At 43.4% G+C, this 19,688-nt stretch overlaps 1 protein-coding gene across 6 annotated transcripts in view; it reads left to right on the forward strand.

Annotated features, from left to right (window-relative positions):
- Window positions 1–19,688, forward strand: part of szt2 (SZT2 subunit of KICSTOR complex) — a 216,868-nt gene extending 197,180 nt beyond the window's left edge. For all 6 annotated transcript variants that reach the window (XM_080195317.1, XM_080195312.1, XM_080195316.1 and 3 more), the window contains 5 exons: window positions 1,032–1,154; window positions 9,249–9,735; window positions 9,984–10,100; window positions 11,443–11,511; window positions 18,421–19,688. In XM_080195317.1, coding sequence (XP_080051443.1) covers window positions 1,032–1,154; window positions 9,249–9,735; window positions 9,984–10,100; window positions 11,443–11,511; window positions 18,421–18,567 — 943 coding nt within the window. In that variant the 3' untranslated portion in view covers window positions 18,568–19,688. The remainder of the gene's footprint in view (window positions 1–1,031; window positions 1,155–9,248; window positions 9,736–9,983; window positions 10,101–11,442; window positions 11,512–18,420) is intronic.

A 19,688-nucleotide genomic window follows, 5' to 3' on the forward strand; every position in this document is an offset into this window, starting at 1 on the left:
CCTCTCCATCATTGAGGATGGGAATATTTGTGGAGCCTCCTCCTCCTCCAGTGAGTAGGACATTGGAGTTAAAAAGCTCTAATTTAACTACAGATAGTGACAGACAGAGGGATTGAGTCGGTCATTAGGGGACAGAGTTTAAAGTGGGGTGGGAACCAGAGACAATGGTTTTGGTCATCCCAATTTCTGCTCCTCCTGGACTGGAAGACAAACAAGAGCATCGGGGCGATAGGTAGATTTTTAATCATTAAGGGCATCAAGGGTTACAGGGAAAGGACAGGAAAGTGGATGTGAGGAACATCAGATCAGTCATTTTCCTATTGAAGGGCAGCGCACGGTTGAGGGGCTGAATGGCCTCCTTCTGTTCCTATTTCTTATGGTCCCATGGCAAATTAGAGACAATGGGGAGTGATAGTTGTGAAGTAGAGCTGGGAGTCGTCTGCTGCATGTGAAATGTGGCATTATGTTTTCAAATGATGTTGCTGAAGGGAAGGATTTGGGTGTGAAATATAATGTGCTTACACCTGTATCACTCAATGATTTAAAAAGCAAATCGTGTCCCTCTTCAGTATATATCCGGTGAAAGTAAGTTCAGCTGTGTAAATCACTCCTGATCACTTTGTACCCTACGTCCTAGAATCAATCTTGTAGCATTTCTCTGAATCCACTCCACATAACCAGTGTTGTTCGACGGTGAAGTGTCCCATCTTGCGCAACCTACTCCAAATGAATGAGGTTATAAATACTGCCGTTTTTAACTTATAGGGTGGATTTTGGATGTAATCAGAATGTAATTGACTGAAAGTATGGACAGGGATTAGTTATATTTGTTCTCCACTCATAATGCAAAACACATACGTTTCTGTAGATGGTTCAATTGAGAGCAAGTTAGAAATGTTAACTTGCCAGCTTGTTTTTGGTGACTACAATCTGTGAGGTTATTGAATTAGATTAGAAAAGTAATGATTTCGAATTTTTTTTGGTGTTGATGAAAAGACTGGCAGGAATTTCTTCTTTGTTTCACCACTCAGGTCTGGATCATATAAAGATTCTGAGGGCATCAGACACCATGATGAGTTTGATGTGTCCTTGTTGGTGTGTCATAGCGCAGGTCCTTTCGAAGAACAACCAGAAACAGAACGCAACATGCTACGGTAGGATTTTCATGGGATTATCTTTTATTTTCTTTGATTCATTTTAATGGCCTTAGTTTATCAATACCTAGAGTTTCGAATATAGGAAGCAGATAATCTCCAGTTCACCCCTTGTGATTATTTGTATTTCTACAGTGTTCCATCCTTCACAGTATAGAAATCTGTGCATGATTCTATGCTACTGTAATGAAAAACACTTACAAATGTGGTGTACCTGTGAAAAGCTGATTTGCCTGTGACACTTACGTCAAATTTCATAGCTGAAATCTTGGGGATCCTTGATAAATTTGGCAATTGGGCATAAATATCCAACTCTCATTTTAGAGGCTTCATATGCTCCCAATTGGATTAGACCACCAATCTTTCCTGCCTCGATTATGTTTTTGAGCCATGGCGTTACAACTGATATTCTTCGAACAAGTTGAATGTTATTTTACTGAATAGTTTTTATGCTGACTAATGTCACATACCACATCCTGTCTAATACCCTGTGATAAATCCTCTGCCTTTCCTGTGTAAATGTCTTTTCTTAATTTTTGTAAGTCGTTAAGTTTAGTACATATTCCCAAAATACAGTGCTTTGCAGTGTTATGCACCTAGCAATGTCGGGCAGTAATTGTCCGTGTTATGTTCTGGTTATTGGTATGTTTTTGCCTTTGCTCCATTAGATTTTGACAGTCCATCAATGTGAAATTGCAGTTTACTTTCAGATATGATCTTGATAATTATGTATAAGTGAAGGGTTGATATTTGTCTATATTTAACTGTAGCGGTTTTAAGAATTTTCACTCTGCAAAGTAAGAATCAATTAACAATATATACTTAAAATTTAATCTAGCCTTTCCAACATAAATCTCCCCCTGATCTGTTGTTTCTACACAAATCTAATTACTAAGTACAGAGCTGTTTGACACAAACTTCAGATACAAGTAGAGCTGCTTGTTAATTATCCCTTGGGTCGATTTGTCTATAAATTGTAATTTGAAGTCATTTCTGAAGGCTTTCTGGTTCATCAAGCTATGGAGCTATGGCTGAATCTGATCACTATTATTACAGTCCATTAACTGCCTTGTACTTACAATCAATATCAGAATCATAGCAGAGGAACATTTGAAGCATTGATGCAGAGTGAGAACACATTTTTTTTTTAACAAATCATACTATTGGTACAGATATGCTTAATAGGGTCTTATTACATTGGGTAAGGTTAAGAAAATTGGAGCATGATGGCACAGTGGTTAGCACGGCTACCTCACATTGCCAGGGACCCGGGTTCAATTCTGGCCTTAAATGATTTTATGTGTGGAATTTGCACGTTCTCTCATATCGGCGTGGGATTCCTCCGGGTGCTCCGATTTCCTCCCACAGTCCAAAGAGGTGCAAGTTAGGTTGATTGGCTATGCGAAATTGTCCCTTAGTGTCGGGGGATGAGCAAGGTAAATACATAGGGTTACAGAGATAGGGCCTGGGGGGATTGTTGTCAGTACAGGCTCAATGGGCCAAATGGCCCCCTTCTGCGTTGTAGAAATTCTATGGATCTATGAAAATTTGAGGAAGACTCATTTAGGGCTATTGCCAGGCCTCAGTGCAGGGTTGTCTATTTTGCAGTTACTAAACTGTGTGAGTCTTTAAAAATCTCCAGTCTTCCTTGTTTGTTCCCCTTTCACTTATACAGTTAAAGATTTGCAGAAAAAATTATGCTGATTTACAATGCTTCAGACAAATGAAAATTAGCACTGATTAATATAAAGTATTATGATTAAGTAAAGTATGTGGGTCTAAAAATGTGGATCAATAGTACACTGTAAGTAGCATTAGAGAGACTTAGAGACTTGTGACTAATAGGTTCAATGTTTGTTTCAGTGTACAGAATGTCTGGCAGAGAAATTACGAAAGTTAAGAGAACGTTGGGATTGTAAATGTAAGATAGAAGTCTGCAGATGGTTTCACAATATACTTCAAAGTATAAATGAGGTAAACATAATTGGGAAAGTTATAAAATGGTAGCAACACTGATTCCCAAGTATCAAATGGATCAGCCCATAAGAAAGGCTTAGGGCGGCTTCAACAATGTTATTAAGGTAAATAATAAATATAACTTAATCCCAGATTATCACTTCAAATGACCCAGTAGAATTAAGACTGGAGGACCTACACGGTATGTATTTTTAAAAAAAAAATCTACATTTAGAAGTCTTTTTCCCAGGGTCGAAGAGTCAATTACTTGTGTATAAAAAAAAACTCGGGGTCTGCCTCACAGTGCCAAGACCCAGGTTCAATTCCTGTTTTGGGTCACTGTGTACGTGGAGTCTGCATGTTCTCCCTGTGTCTGCATGGGTTTCCTTCGAAATATTAGTATATGGAGGGACCTAGGAGTGTAGATCTACAGTTCCCTGAAAGTGGCGATTCAAGTGGACGAAGTGGTCAAGAAGACGTATGGCATTCTGGCCTTCATCGGTTGGGGCATTGAATATAGGAATTGGAAAATCATGTCGCAGCTGCATAGGATTTGCATAAGAATGCAGTAGGCCGCATTTGGAGTATTGTGTACAATTCTGGTCGTCACACTACCGGAAGGATGTTGATACATTGGAAAGGGTGCAGAAGAGATTTACCAGGATGTTGCCTGGGTTGGAGGATATGGAATGTGAAGAAAGATTGAACAAACTTGGTTATTTTCATTGGAGCATCAGAGGATGAAGGGGGGGGATCTGAAGGAGATTTATAAGATTATGACAGGCTTGGATAAAGTGGATAGTCAAAGTCTTTTTCCCAGGGACGAAGAGTCAATTACCTGGGGGCATAGGTTGAAAGTGAGAGGGGAGAAATCTGAAAGAGATGTAAGCGGCAAGTTTTTCATACACAGAGTGGTGAATGCCTGGAACATGCCGCTGCAGGAGGTGGTGGAAGCAGATTCTATAACAACGTTCAGCAGGCATCTGAATAGATACATGAATAGGCAGGGATTAGAGGGAAATGAACCAAGTAGAGGCAAGAAAATATTAGATAGAGAGGCATCTGTGTCAGCACAGACTTGGAGGCTGAAGGGCCTGTTCCTGTGCTGTACTGTTCTGTGTTCCCCCGGGAGCTCCAGTTTCCTCCCACAGTCTGAGAGACATGCTGGTTAGGTGTATTGGCCATGCTAAATTCTTCGTCAGTGTACCCACACAGCTGCCAGAGTGTGGCGACTCGGGGATTTTCACTGTAACTTAGTTGCAGTGTTAACGTAAGCTTACTTGTGATGCTAATAAATAAACTTTAAAAAAAACTCTTTACTCAGTGTGAAATATGTGGAAGGATCTGCCAATCATCTTTATAGAGCCAAAAACACACATTAGTTTGATTGATGCTGCAATGCAAGGAAGGGGACTTGGAGAGGTATTGAGGTTCATTGGATCAGAGCCATTTCTCATTTCTTATAGGTTTATGGAACTAAATAAGCTAGTATTCAGGAGGAAAGTCACCATCCTTTCATGAAGTGACTGCTAGCCACGTGATCTTTCCCAGCAATTCCTGCAGATTAGGTTATATTTTGATTGGATTACCTATTGTTGAAGCATTCTTCCTCACTCTCTTAACCTGTACGTCACATTGCATGCTTCCACATCCAAAACTGTTTCCTGCCTACCCTCTGAAAATGGATCTAAGGTAAAAATGCAGGATGTGGATTTCAATTTCTAGGTAATCGAGCAGTTACTGCAACAGGATCATAGTGTCCAATGATTCACTTTGCTTTGAATGACAGTGTTTGCACGTGGGTGATGATATTCAGACCGTACCGAATTTTACATTTCAGTAGCTAAGTTATTTCACCAGCCCCTCTCCCAGTGATTGAGGACTGTTTTGGCTCAAATCAGAATTCTATCTTGGCTGTATAGCTACATACTCACTCTACAAAGACTATAAGCTCATTTCTCCCAGTGTATTATGTGATAAAAGATTTCAAAATAAAGATTAAAGACAAATTCAAAATTATATAATACACTGGCCATGTTCAACAAAGCATTATGCATGCAATGTTACATTATATGCCTGCAGGGAGATTGTAATGCCTGTAAACATTCCAGTCCCAGTTAGCCTTAAAATGATACAATATGATGTAACCTTCCCAGAAACCCTATTGAGTTACGGAATATTATAAATTTTATAGGGTCTTTAAATTTAATTTTCCTTAAGCTTGCACCAAAAAGTAGTGGCTCCATTACTGCTAAATGGTTCCTGGATGTCCTTCTGGACCTTGCTCAAGTAGATATTATTTATGCATGAGACCTAATGGTAATGTCAGTCAGCTATTTGACTTGGGAGGTGTTAGACTTAAGAAATGACCTATTGTCATCTCACTTCCACACTGGCATTTCCGCTAGGAAGTGCTGGATCTCAGTTTGGACCAGGAATGCTGGCTGATAATCCTTTCTTAATAGGGATATGTGGAGCCAAATATGACACCATGATCATGGGCCCTGCTGAGATTGTTTAATTTGGCACTGTTAAAATAACCTGGTGCTTAAACATAGCCTGTTGTTTCTCACCCAAGATTCCCAACAATGCAAGTTCCTGATCACAGGTGCAGATGAGACAAGCAGCCTCCAAAGAATCAAGGACCTTGATGCATCATCACTTGCCAGCCTTGAAAATTGGCATGGTGACACAGTGGTCAGCACTGCTGCCTTACAGTGCCAGAGACCCAGGTTCAATTCCTGGCTTGGGTGACTGCCTGTACAGAGTTTGCATGTTCTCCCCGTGTCTGTGTGGATTTCCTCCGGGTGCTCCTGTTTCCTCCTAGAGTCCAAAGATGTGCGGGTTAGGTGGATTGACCATGCTAAACTGCCCCTTTAGTGTCAGGGGGACTAGCTAGGGTAAATGCATGGGGTTATGGGGATAAGGCCTGGATGGAATTGTGGTCAGTGCAGGCTCGATGGGCTGAATGGTCTCCTGCACTACAGGGACTCTATAATCTATGATCTATGAAGAGTAGACCTGGGGAAACCAAGAATACAGGGATCACCTTATCTTTTGGGAATGAGAACTTAATTCAAAGACTGTGAAACTGAGATGGAAACATGAATAGTTTGCACTTTCATAATAGATGAAGGGATTAAAATAATGTTAAAATAAAGTTTATTTATTAGTCACCAGTAGGCTTACATTAACATTGCAGTGAAGTTTCTGTGAAAGTTACTGTCTACGTTTCATGCCCCTTTCCTTTGTATATTTTAGCTGTATTTCTGCAGTTAACCTCATGTTAATAAGAACATCTAAGAACTAGAAGCAGGAGTAGGTGATTCAACCTCTCGAGTCTACTCCACCATTCAATACCAACACGGCTCATCTTGTCTCAGCCTCAACTCCACTTTCCTGCCCATTTTCCATAACCCTTCAAATCATTACTCATTAAAAATCTGTCTCTCTCCTGCTTTAATTTATTCAATGTCCCAGCAACCACCCCACCCTGGGGTGATGAATTGTACAGGTTCATGATCCTTTGAGAAAAGTAGGATTTTTCTACTTTTCACCTCTGTTTTAAATCAGTTACCCCTTATCATAAAGCAATGATCTCTTGTTCTATGTTGCTCCACAAGGGGAAGCATCCACTTTACATCTATTTTGTCAGTGCCTTTTATCATCTTATATAGATCACCTCTCATTCTTCTAGAGATATAGGCCTAAACTGCTCAATCTCTTCTTAAGACAAAACCCTCATCTTTGGAATCAATACCATGGGCGGCACGGTAGCACAGTGGTTAGCGCTGCTGCTTCACAGCTCCAGGGACCTGGGTTCGATTCCCGGCTTGGGTCACTGTCTGTGTGGAGTTTGCACATTCTCCTCGTGTCTGTGTGAGTTTCCTCCAGGTGCTCCAGTTTCCTCCCAGAGTCCAAAGATATGCGGGTTAAATTGATTGGCCATGCTAAAAATTGCCCTTAGTGTCCAGAGATGCATAGGTTAGAGGGATTAGTGGGTAAATGTGCAGGGATATGGGGGTAGGGCATGGGTGGGATTGTGGTTGGTGCAAACTCAATGGGCCGAATGGCCTCTTTCTATACTGTAGGTTTTCTATGAATCTAGTCAACCTCCTCTGAATTGCTTCTAAAGCCACTTCATCCTTCCTCAAATAAGGCGACCAAAACTGTACACAGTACTCCAGGTGTGATTTCACCATTGCCTTGAATAATTGCAGTAACACTTCTTTTATTCTCTATTCCTTTAGCTATAGATGCCAAAATTCCACTTATTTTCCTTCTTACCTGCTGTACCAGTTTTCTGCAACTTGTGCACAAGGACACGCAGATCCCTGTGCACCGAATTGGAACAATTTGGGTAGACCATCTGCATAAAAAAAAAATCAACTGCCATTTGGCTCATTGTGTCCATACTGGGCTAAGAACTATGCAGTCTAATCCCACGTTCTACCTCTTGGTACATCTTCCTGCAGGTTACAGCACTTCGAGGACATGTCCATTTTTTCAGTGTGATGAGGGTTTCAACCTCTCCCACCATTTCAAGCAGTGATGTCCAGACCCTAATCATCTCTGTGTGAAAAAGTTCTTAACTTTTCTGCAATGCTTCAGTCAGTTACTTTAAATATTAAGACACTTGGTTATTGACCATGTTAATCAGACAGACTTTATCTTCGCTCTGCACCCTGTTTTCTCCAGTTTTTGGGTTCAGACACAGCTCATACTGATGACCTTCTCCATTTGTCAGAGTTCTAAGTGCAGCCAATTAGAGCATTCACAGCATAAAGTTTCAATTTAGCTCAAGAAGCATATTTGACACTCTCATAACCGCACAAGAAAAGGCTTGTGAGTAATATGGGAAAATGCACACATACAATTTTTAGAGGGTTAGGATACCTTTGGGATGCTGTGTAACGTTGATGAAATTTTAAATCAATGTGGTACAGCTTTTAAATGGTGGGAACAAGATATTTCATTGCTAATATTATGCAGTCCAACTTTCAGTCTACTGGGTAAGTTGAGTTTTACTCTGTGTCTGCAAATTGTGTATCTGAGCTGATTGCAACATTACATGTTAAAAATGCCCATGTTTTATTTGTGGTAGTACGACAAAGCATGCCACGTGGTGGTTAAGCTTGAGTCCAAGAATGTGGAGCCATGGTTAAGGGCAAGTCCAAACTTGATGAGCAGTAGTTGAATTCTGGCAGTTAACCTCTAGAAGCTGAGGAACCAAAGTTTGGTTCGAATAAACAATTTTGTTACTTTCCCCTGCTGAGTTGTTGTTGAGCCTCACAATTATTACACTACCCTTCATTTAAAAAATCAAATACATCAAAAAACATAGCTGCATCTGGGGAGACAATAGCCTAGCAGTATTATCACTCCACTATTAATCCAGAAACTCAGCTGACCTGGGTCCAAATCCCGCCACAGCAGATAGTGAAATTTGAATTCAATTAAAATCCTATATCTGGAATTAAGAATTTACTGATGACCATGAAACCGTTGCCGATTGTCGGAAAAACCCAGGTGGTTCACTAATATCCGACAGTTACGATAATGACTTTTAAGGGGCATCCTAACAAATACGTGATTCGGATGGGAATAGCAGGATATGATTCCTGAAAGAGTGGGGGTTTTAATTCAGTTGGGCAGCATGGTCGGTGCAGGCTTGGAGGGCCGAAGGGCCTGTTCCTGTGCTGTAATTTTCTTTGTTCTTTGTTCCTTAGGGAAATAAATCTGTCGTCCTTATCTGGTCTGGCCTAGCCTACATGTGACTCCAGAGCCACAGCATTGTGGTTGACTCTCAACTGCCCTTGGGCAACTTGCTGCAATCAGTACTGACCAGCTAGCAATGTCCATGTCCCATGAATGAATCAAAAAAAAAACTGGGCTTTATAATTCTCCCTGGGTAACAAATAAGTAATAAAAATTTCGAAGACATATAGATTTCCTGCTTGTGCATAAGATGAAACATTTTTACCTTTGTGCTGGCTGAGTTCAGGTCCCTGCGATTCCTATTACACCTCTATTATGTTCATAATATCTTTTGCAATTCCAGAATGACTCAAGCCCATTCTTTACTTTAAATACCAATGCAAAGTTACATTTTTAAAGTTATTCTCTTTTCTTTCCAAGATTACGTTTCTATGTGATCATGGCAAGCTGCCGGGAACTCTTCCCAAGATTAACAGCTGATATGAGACGCTTTAAGAAATTGCCGCAAAGTCGTAGGGACTCTTTGGACCTCACGAGGGATTCATTGCCGTCAGAAAAATATGAACCCGAAAGGAGGGAGACTGATCCAGATGGGTGGGACGAGACAAGTGATCCCAGTGAGTTTTATTCGCACCGGAAACCATTGAAGATGGCACCTGAGCTGTTCTACTCCTCTCCACTCTTCCCTTTGCTGGCTTCAGAGGTGGCCACGGCCCAAGAACAAATTGCAATGATGGTTCAACAGGCAAAGTCCCACTGTCGCCGTGATGTTCTCTGGCAACGCCTCTTCCTGGGAGAGCATCTGTCTTCAGACAAACACAAGATGAGCAAGTTGTCCTTTGCTGAGCTGGAAGAGTTACTCGGTGCTGTGCATAGCAAATCCATTTCTGAGATTGACCCACAACTGGTGAGAGAGAGGTTGTTTTGTAGTTATCAGTTGAATGATTATAATCAATTTTGTCTGTGTTATGAGAGTTTCTTATAGCTGGTGAATCGGGTACTTTCCTCAATTCTTAGGAAATTGTTCCTGATTGGATTTTTTTTTTTAAGATTTGTTTTTCCCAACCCTGTTCGCCTTTTCCAGTTTTGTGAATGTTCTTTCTACACCATTACCTCCTTGTGTTTATTGTTGCTCTGCCCTTTCTCTTGTACCAGGATTGCTTCCTGTCGATGAGTACCGGCTGGTATCAGAGTCTGATCAAGGTTTTGCTCAACAGATTCTCCCAGAGTTGCCGCCACTTTGTGGATGCAGATAGAGGAATCCAGTATCTGGTAAGTTAAAACCCAGAATCGAACCCACTTATTGCTGAGCTGTGCCTTTTTGTTATTCCTGCACTGGATGTTCTGTGAGCAAGGAATGTATTTTTGTAGGATAAATACATTTGAAACGTTGAGAGAGATTTCGCCATGACAGGCACAATCAATGATATCTAGTGAATCACAGAATCCTACATTGCAGGAGGAGGCCATTCAGCCCATCAAACCTGCACTGACCATAATCCCAACCAAATCCTAAGAACATAAGAACATAAGAAATAGGAGCAGGAGTAGGCCATCTGGCCCTTCGAGCCTGCCCCGCCATTCAATAAGATCATGGCTGATCTGTCGTGGCTCAGTTCCACTTTCCGGCCCTCTCCCCATAACCCTTAATCCCCTCTCTTATCAAAAACCCATCAACCCGCTTCTTGAAAATATTTAGCGAGGCAGCCTCCACCACTTCAACGGGTAGAGAATTCCAGAGATTCACCACCCTTTGAGTGAAGAAGTTCGTCCTCAACTCTGTTCTAAAACGCCCCCCCTTTATCTTGAGGCTGTGCCCCCTAGTCCTACTGTCTTTTTTCAGTGGGAAGAGTCTCTCCACCTCTATCCTATCCATCCCATATCCTAGCCCCATAACCCCAAGCATTTACCCTAGCTAGGCTCCCTGACGCTAAGGCTTTTAGGCTGATTGATTGGGTACTAAATTGTCCCTAAATTGGACCTCCCTGATCCTCGCACGTTAGGCGTAGACTAAAATCATGAATAGGTCACTGAGACAGTAGGACGGCGGCACGGGCTCGTTGGGCCGAAGGGCCTGTTTCCCGTGCTGTGTTGTTCTTTGTTCTTTGTTCTTTGTTCTAAGGGGCAATTCAGCACGGCCAGTCCACCTAACCCACACATGTTTAGAGTCTGGGAGGAAACCAGAGCACCTGGAGGAAACCCACGCAGATGAGAGGAGAACATGCAAACTCTGCATAGGCAGTGACCCAAGCCGGGATTCGAACCCAGGTCTCTGGCACTGTGAGGCAGCAGTGCTAACCACTGTGCCACTATGCCGCCCTGAAGCACAGATAGTTTTTAATGCATTAACATTATTTAGTACGCAAAGGATAAAAATCCCTTTCCTTAATTACTGGATAGTCCTGTATGTAATAAGCTAAGAATTTGAGAATGAATATTTCTTTAAAAATTACATTAAAAATCCTAATTTGTTCTATACATTATGAAGCGTGCAGTGGTGATGTTTTGGTCCTGTGCATTTTGTATGCCTATCATGTAGTTGAGGTTGGGAAACAGGAGGGGTTGTAGTCATCTTCATCTTGACTATAACAATGTGATGTAACTTCCTTCACAGGCCGTGTTGAATCAGAAGTTCATTGACTGCTTTGTTTTCATCTTTCTTGACTCACAGTCTGCAAAGACGGTAAGGTCTCAAAGGAACCTCTGGTACAGAGAATCACAAAGCATCTGAGAGATTGTGTGTGATATAGACAAGATGTTACATTGCTTGTATAAAACTGTGTCTCTCAGCATGGGGCTGCAGGAAACATGTTTATAACCAAAGGCATAACTACACTTCCCCTCTCCACATAGGGGGAGATGTGACAACATTAAATAAAGGGAATAAGAAATGAGTGTATGGCAGTGCGCAGGAGTATGTAGGGTGGCGTGGTGGCTCAGTGATTAGCATCGCTGGCTCAAAGCACCAGGGATCTGGTTTCGATTCCAGCCTCTGGTCACTGGCTGCGTGGAGTTTGCACGTTCTCCCTGTGTTGGCATGGGTTTCCTCCGGGTGCTCCGGTTTCCTCCCACAGTGCAAAGATATGCACGTTGGGTAGATTGGCCAGGGTAAATTGCCCCTTAGTGTCAGAGGGATTCACATGGTATATAGACAGAGTTATAGGGATAGGGCCTGGTGAGATTGTTGTCTGTGCAAGCTCGATGGGCTGGATAGCCTCCTGTACTGTAGAGATTTTATGATTCTATGATTCAGTGCACCAATTGCAAAATTTAGTGTCGCAATAAACCATTTATTGTTGACATGCAACTTTGAACCAGTAAACACAGAGTGAGCCACTGATCCTAATGATGCAGTTGGTGTGGGGCTGAGTAGAGAAATTAGGAGAAAATAGTCACTATAACCTTGAGCTGCTCTTGCATTTCTATTAGTGATATTGTCAGTTGATGTAAGGAGAATGAACAATTCAGTGGCAACTAAATAGGCACTCTCTGTATCAGAGGATGAGTCACCTTGAAGCTACATATATCCTAGTGATTTTGACTTGTTTTGATTTATTATTGTCACATGTATACAGTGAAAAATATTGTTTCTTGTGCAGTACACAGGCAAAGCCTATCATTCATAAGAAGGAAATGAGAAAATGCAGTACGTTGTGTTACAGTCATAGCTAGGGTGTAGAGAAAGATCAATTTAATGCAAGGTAAGTTAATTCAAAAGTCCTATGGAAGCAGGGAAGAAGCTGTTCTTGTGTCATTGGTATGTGACATCAGACTTTGTATTTTTTTCCCAAGGGAAGAAAGTGGAAGAGGGTATGTCCAGGGAGGAGGTTCACTAGGCTGATACCGGAGATGAGGGGGTTAGACTATGAAGCAAGATTAAATAGACTGGGTCTGTACTGGTTGGAGTTTAGAAGAATGAGGGGGGATCTTATAGAGACGTATAAGATAATGAAAGGGATAGATAGGGTAAAGGTAGAGCTTCTTCCCGCTCAGAAAGGACAGCAGGACTAGAGGGCACAGCCTCAAGATAAGGGGGAGGGAGCAGTTTAGAACAGAGTTGAGGAGGAACTTCTTCACTCAAAGGGTGGTGAATCTCTGGAATTCTCTGCCCGTTGAAGTGGTGGAGGCTGCCTCGCTAAATATATTTAAGACGTGGGTAGATAGGTTTTTGACAGACAAGGGAATTAAGGGTTATGGGGAGAAAGCGGGAAAGTGAAACTGAGCCACTTCAGATCAGCCATGATCTTATTGAATGGTGGGGCAGGCTTGAAGGGCTAGATGGCCTACTCCTGCTCCTATTTCTTATGTTCTTATGGAGCGTGTGATCTTTAATTATGCTGACTGCTTTGCTGAGGCAGCGGGAAGTGTAGACAGAGTCAAAGAACAAAAACAGCCCGGGAAACAGGCCCTTCGGCCCAATGAGCCCGCGCCGCCATTTCAATACTACCAGTCCCCCGCTCCACCCATGACCCTTATCTATTGTTTTTATGGCAATCCATATTTAGGGAAACTAATTTAGGGACAATTTATTACTTCCAGTCAGCCTAATAGCACATCTTTGGGGTGTGGGAGGAAACCGGAGCACCCGGAGAAAATCCATGCAAGCACGGGGAGAATGCGCAAACTCCCACAGACACTGGCCCAAATCCATGTGTCTGCACAGCAAATGGTGATAGTCACTGAGCTGTCGTGTTGCCCAGCATCTGGTCCAGTTTAAGCACACACTAACGACATGAAGCACTAGGCCAACCTCGAACATTCAAGAGCAGCCCAAGTACGACCCATTGCGTGTATGCCCCTCGTTGGTCAACAAGGCAGACTGCCTTAAACCTGTGAATTAAAAGAGAAAAAACATTATTATCATACCATATCCTTTTACATTACCAGGGACGTCCCAATGCTAATGAACCTTATTTAAAACAATCTCCTATGTCCTCCCATCTCCAACCCACTCGTGTGCCTGTCTAAGTTACTCTTAAACAACTCCAGCGTGCCTGCCTCCACCACCTTAATTGGCAGAGCATTCCATACCCCCACTACCCTCTGTGTGAAAAACCTCCCTCTAATATCCATGTTATACCTCTCCCCCCCTCACCTTAAGCCCGCGGCCCCTCGTACTGTGTGACTCTAACATAGGAAATAGCTTACCTCTGTTTACTCTATCTATACCCTTCATAATCTTATATACCTCTATTAGATCCCCCCTCAGTCGCCATCTTTCAAGGGAAAACAGCCCCAATTTGTTCAATCTTTCCTCATAACCCAGTCCTTCCATACCAGGCAACATCCTGGTAAACCTCCTCTGCACTCTCTCCAGAGTCTCCACGTCCTTCCAGTAGTAAGGCGACCAGAACTGGATGCAGTCCTCTAAATGCGGCCTAACCAACGTTCTATACAACTGCAGCATTAGACTCCAGCACTTATATTCTATACCCCTTCCTATAAAGGCTAACATACCATAGGCTTTCTTCACAACCTTCTCCACTGGTACTGCCACCTTCAAAGACTTGTGCACTTGCACCCCCAGGTCTCGCTGCGTTTCTATACTCTTTATGGGCTTACCCTTTATCATATGACTCCCCCCTACATTATTCCGGCCAAAATGCATCACCTCACATTTATCCGGATTAAACTCCATTTGCCGTATATCTGCCCAATATACCAGCCTATCAATATCCCATTGTATTGCCAGACACTGCTCCTCACTGCCCGCCAATCCAGCCATCTTGGTGTCATCTGCAAATTTGCTGATCACACCACCTACCCCCTCTTCCAAATCATTTATATACACTACAAAGAGAAGAGGTCCCAGTACTGAGCCCTGCAGCACACCACTAGTGACAGACCTCCAGCTAGAAAAGGACCCCTCCACTACTACTCTCTGTCTCCTCGTAGCAAGCCAGTTCTCAACCCATCTAGATACCTGGCCTCGTATCCCATGAGCTTTAATCTTTTCTACCAACCTACCATGAGGGACTTTGTCAAACGCCTTACTGAAATACATATAGACGACATCAGCAGCTCGTCCTTCGTCGACCGTTTTTGTCATCTCCTCAAAAAATTCTACCAGATTCGTAAGGCAAGACTTCCCCTTTACAAAGCCATGCTGTGTATCCTTAATCAGATCACAACGCTCGAAGTGCTCATACATCCTATCCCTAAGAATCCTCTCCATCAACTTGCCTACCACTGACGTCAAACTCACCGGCCTATAGTTACCCGGGTTATCTCTCCTACCCTTTTTAAACAACGGTACCACGTTTGCTGTCCTCTGGGACCTCACCTGTGTCCAAAGAAGAGACAAAGATTTGTGTCAGAGGCCCAGCAATTTCATCTCTCGCCTCCCTAAGCAGCCTAGGATAAATGCCATCAGGCCCTGGAGATTTATCAGTTTTAATGCTACCTAAAAGCCCTAACACTTCTTCCCTCGTAATCGATAGTTCCTTCAATTGGTCTACAGCTCCATCTGACCGTACCAGACATCAAGCCCCCCTCCTTCGTGAATACCGACGCAAAGTATTCATTAAGGATCTCCCCCATTCCCTCAGACTCTAAGCACAATTCCCCTCGTTTGTCCCTGAGGGGACTGACTTTTTCCCCCAGCCACCCTTTTGCTCCTAATGTAGGAGTAAAACGCCTTTGGATTTTCCTTAATCCTACCTGCCAAAGCCATTTCATGCCCTCTTTTTGCCCTCCTAACTCCCCTTTTGAGATCCCTCCTACTCTCTCTGTACTCCTCCACTGCTCTCTCCGTTCCCAGTTGCTTAGACCTGACATACACCCCTCGTTTCTTCCTGACCAGGTCCTCTATATCTCTAGTAATCCACGGCTCTCTAATCCTACCTTTTCCCATCCTTCCTCCTAGCCGGTACATGCCTTTCCTGCACCCATTTCAGTTTTCCCTTGAAAGACTCCCACATGCCTAACGTGGACTTGCCCTCCAACAGCCTATCCCAGTCTGTATCCCTAAACTCCTGCCTAATCCGGCTGTATCTAGCCCTCCCCCAATTTAGCACCCTCCACTTAGGACAGCACTCATCTTTTTCCATTCGTATCCTAAAGTAGACAGAGTTATGGTCACTGTTATCCACATGTTCACCTACTGCAACCTCAACCACCTGACCCGGCTCATTACCCAGAACTAAATCCAGTATAGCCCCCTCTCTAGTCAGGCTATCTACATACTGCTCCAAGGACCCTTCCAATACGCATCTTACGAATTCCTCCCCGTCCGAACCCCCAGCTCTAGGCACCTTCCAATCCACCCCAGGGAGATTAAAATCTCTCACTACAACAACCCTGTTCTTCCTACACTTATCCAAAATGTCTCTACGTACACTGTCTTCCACTGCCCGCGGGCTGTCGGGCAGCCCGTGGTACACCCCTAGCGTAGTAATGGCTCCCTTCCTATTCCTCAACTCCACCCACAGAGACTCAATTCCCAACCCCTCTGTTATCCTCCCTCTGCACCGCTGTGATGTGCTCCCTAACTAAGAGCGCCACTCCTCCTCCTCTGTTTGACCCTCCCCTGTCATGCCTAAAACGCTTATACCCAGGAATATTTAGCTGCCAGTCCTGCCCTTCCTTTAACCATGTCTCTGTCACTGCCACCACATCTAAATTCCTCGCAAACATTAACGCCTTAAGTTCATCCGTCTTACCCGTCACACTCCTCGCATTAAAACAGATGCACTGAAGACCCTCAGGCCCACTCGGATCCTCCTTCTCCTGGGAGATTTTCCTCTCCTCTAGACTTACCCTGTCATCCAACTCACTCCCAGTGTCTACTGAGCTATCTGTCTCCTCCCCACCCCCCCTCCATATTAGTTTAAACTCTGCCGAAACACTCCAGCTAAAATATGTGTATCCTTCTCATTTAAATGTTCCCCATCCCACTTGTACAAGTGCCCTTCCCTCACAAAGACTTCCCAATGGTCTACAAAACTAAAACCCTCTATCCTGCACCAATCCCTCAGCCATGCATTCAACTGTAGGATCTCATTATTTTTATCCCTGCTATTACTGGGCACTGGCAGCAGTCCAGAGAATGCCACCCTGGAGGCCCTGCACTTCAGCCTGGCCCCCAACTCCCTGAACTGTCTACGTTTATCCCCCCCTACTCTTCCTTCCTACATCCTTCTCTCCTATGTGTATAATTACATCTGCCTGGGTCCCTTGGCCCTTCAAGATTCCCTCTACCCTCTCCGACACATCCTGTACCCCTGCTACAGGGAGGCAGACTACCATCCTGGAGTCCCGCTTTTGCCCACAGAACTGCCTATCAATTCCTTTAACCCTCCCATCCCCCACCGCTATCTCACATCCAGCCCCCTTCCTTCCCTCTGAGGCATTCTGGTCTTCCTCTCTTGCCCTTTCCACCCCAGTTGTCGCCTTACCGCTGATATCTTGGGAGACTACCTCTGGGGTAGTCTTTGGACCATTACTCCTCTTCTTTTTCCCCTTCCTAACTGTAACCCACCCATCCCGCCACCACCCCCCCCCCAGGCTCTGGGATCTCCTCGTGACCATGGTTCCTATTCATTATTGCCTCATTCTCCCTGACAAAAAATAAATCTTCCAGCCTCAGCTCCAATTGCCTAACCTGGGCCCTCAAATGCTGCAACTCCAGACATTTGGTGCAGATGTGGACTTTCCAGGGATGTGTTGTCTCCAGGAACTCCCACATATTGCACCTAACGCAGCTGACGCGTCTCCCCAGGGACCCTGCCATTTATTTGACCACCCTTAGAAATATGGACACAGATGGAAAAATTGGACCAGTAGCTCACCTCGCCTAAGCCCTGTGAGCCAAAGCCCTTGCAGCACTCACTCTGCACCCACCTCACTCCGCTGCCCGCTCCCGATGCGGCCTTCTTTTTGTGCTCCCGCGCTCCCTTCCCGACTGCCCCCGCGCCTAGGTCCCCCTACGGAAAGCGAAAACAAACAAAAAGCCCCGCGAACCGGCAATACGCTAAAGAATTAAAGTAAATCGCAATTTCAGGACTCACCAGCCACCAGTGCACTGCTCCGGAGAACGATGAGGGTCAATGGTTGGGAGGCTGGTTTATAATGACAGCTCAGCAAAGGAAGTTTCTGAGAAGAATGCACTTTTGTCTCAGGGTTTGATGTGGCGAGGCCATTAGCCACGGGTGCAAATCCTTAATGGCTCTAAATATTGCGAGATTTGCACCGGAGCAGGTTTCCTCGCTGCCATCTCCCTGTCTTGAATGATAGCAAGTGCTGTGGAGCCATTTAAATACAGTCCCCCCTTGATTCAAGTACTCAGATGGCCCTGGGGACAGAAGAATCAAACACTTTGAGTCTCAGACAGTGTTTTTCACATGGGGAAATAAAATTTTCAGTATCTAATTGTGGCCTGGTTCATGCTGCCAGCCCGGTGGGAACTGCACAGATATTCACACTGAAAATAATACACCAATTTTTTTCAGAAAGTTCTGCCCATGGTGTATTTATGAAGGCTATGGCTTATGAAGGCTGTGGGAACACAGCAATTTACACTATTTTTATATACATGTGGCTGTGCGTTTATACCAACCCATTCCAATATTAGAAGCTGTTTTCTCTCTTTCAGAATCTGAAGGTTGTATTCCGAGAGCCACTTCCTGCACAGCCACAGAACAGTGACAGCCCTCTACCTCAGCTTGTATCCATGTACTATCACCTGGAGTCTGTCATCAATACTGCATGTTTCAACCTGTGGACTGGCATGCTTCAGTAACAGACATCAAGCCTACCTGCATTGACTTTTGGACTAATCTGCTTTATTACATTCACATTTGTTACTCTTCAATTGCTCAAGGCAAGAAACTGTGATGTAGTGTATTCCACACGCAGAGAGAGAAAGAAGTATTGATTTTAATATGATTCAATCTTCTTATTCCTCTCTGTGCACTTGCTTTGAATGCAGAAGCTGTTGGGGCCATCCTTCAACAGATCCGTGGGCAGAAAAGTCAGACAGTCCAACTTTATTAGATGTTTGCATTTGTTAATTTATTTTTATTTACTGAGTTTATAGCTTATTATGCTAATTAATATATGCCACCACATTTTCTTTTTGGCTTTATTTCAAGCACACTTTTCCCTTTTCCCCTCTTCACCTCATGTTTTCATCCCTGCAGAATGCATTTCAAGAAGGTAGAACAACAGTTTCAACCAAAATGTTGCTTATCCTGTAGCCAGATAGACTTTCAGCTGCAGGGCAAGGTACATGAAAAGTCCTTTCTCTTCCCTTCTTTTCCTCCCTCCCTGATCAAAGTGATGAACTGACAAACCTCTTCACTGTGTTGTGGATAGATTCAGCAACTAGACCCTGTGGCAATGAGAGTCTGAGACTACTTGGTTGATGAGCAAGTTGTGTGGCTCTTTGAATCTGAACCTTTAATTTTGTTAGGTGTCTGCATTATCACACGCACTGGAAAACAGTTGAATATAATTTTCTGTGAGATTCACAGGGATCGACCTTAATTTTTAAAACATGCAGGCCTGTTGTCATCTCTTAGAAGACATGAAATAAAATCCTAATTTCTCTATTACACTCAGCGCATTAGTGGCCTGGTAGAGGTGTTGCTTTGAGCATGGCATCCTGACCACTCCTACCATGAAATAAAGATGACTCTGTACTTAGGAATGAATGCTCGGAATGCGTAAGAAGTACCTTTGGTTTTAAAGCACATTCCTTTGTAGAATTTCGACAAGTCAACTATAGATTTAGTTGCAGCTGCACAATGTCTCCTTGCTTGGAGACGATTAATTATAAGTGAATATATTTGATGTATATTTTGTATATAATGAAAAATGGCTGAATTATTATTGTAAAATAATAAAGTTCTATTAATCATT

The sequence above is a fragment of the Carcharhinus amblyrhynchos genome, chromosome 9 (assembly GCF_965287045.1).
Source record: "Carcharhinus amblyrhynchos chromosome 9, sCarAmb.v2.hapA, whole genome shotgun sequence".
Lineage (NCBI taxonomy): Eukaryota > Metazoa > Chordata > Chondrichthyes > Carcharhiniformes > Carcharhinidae > Carcharhinus > Carcharhinus amblyrhynchos.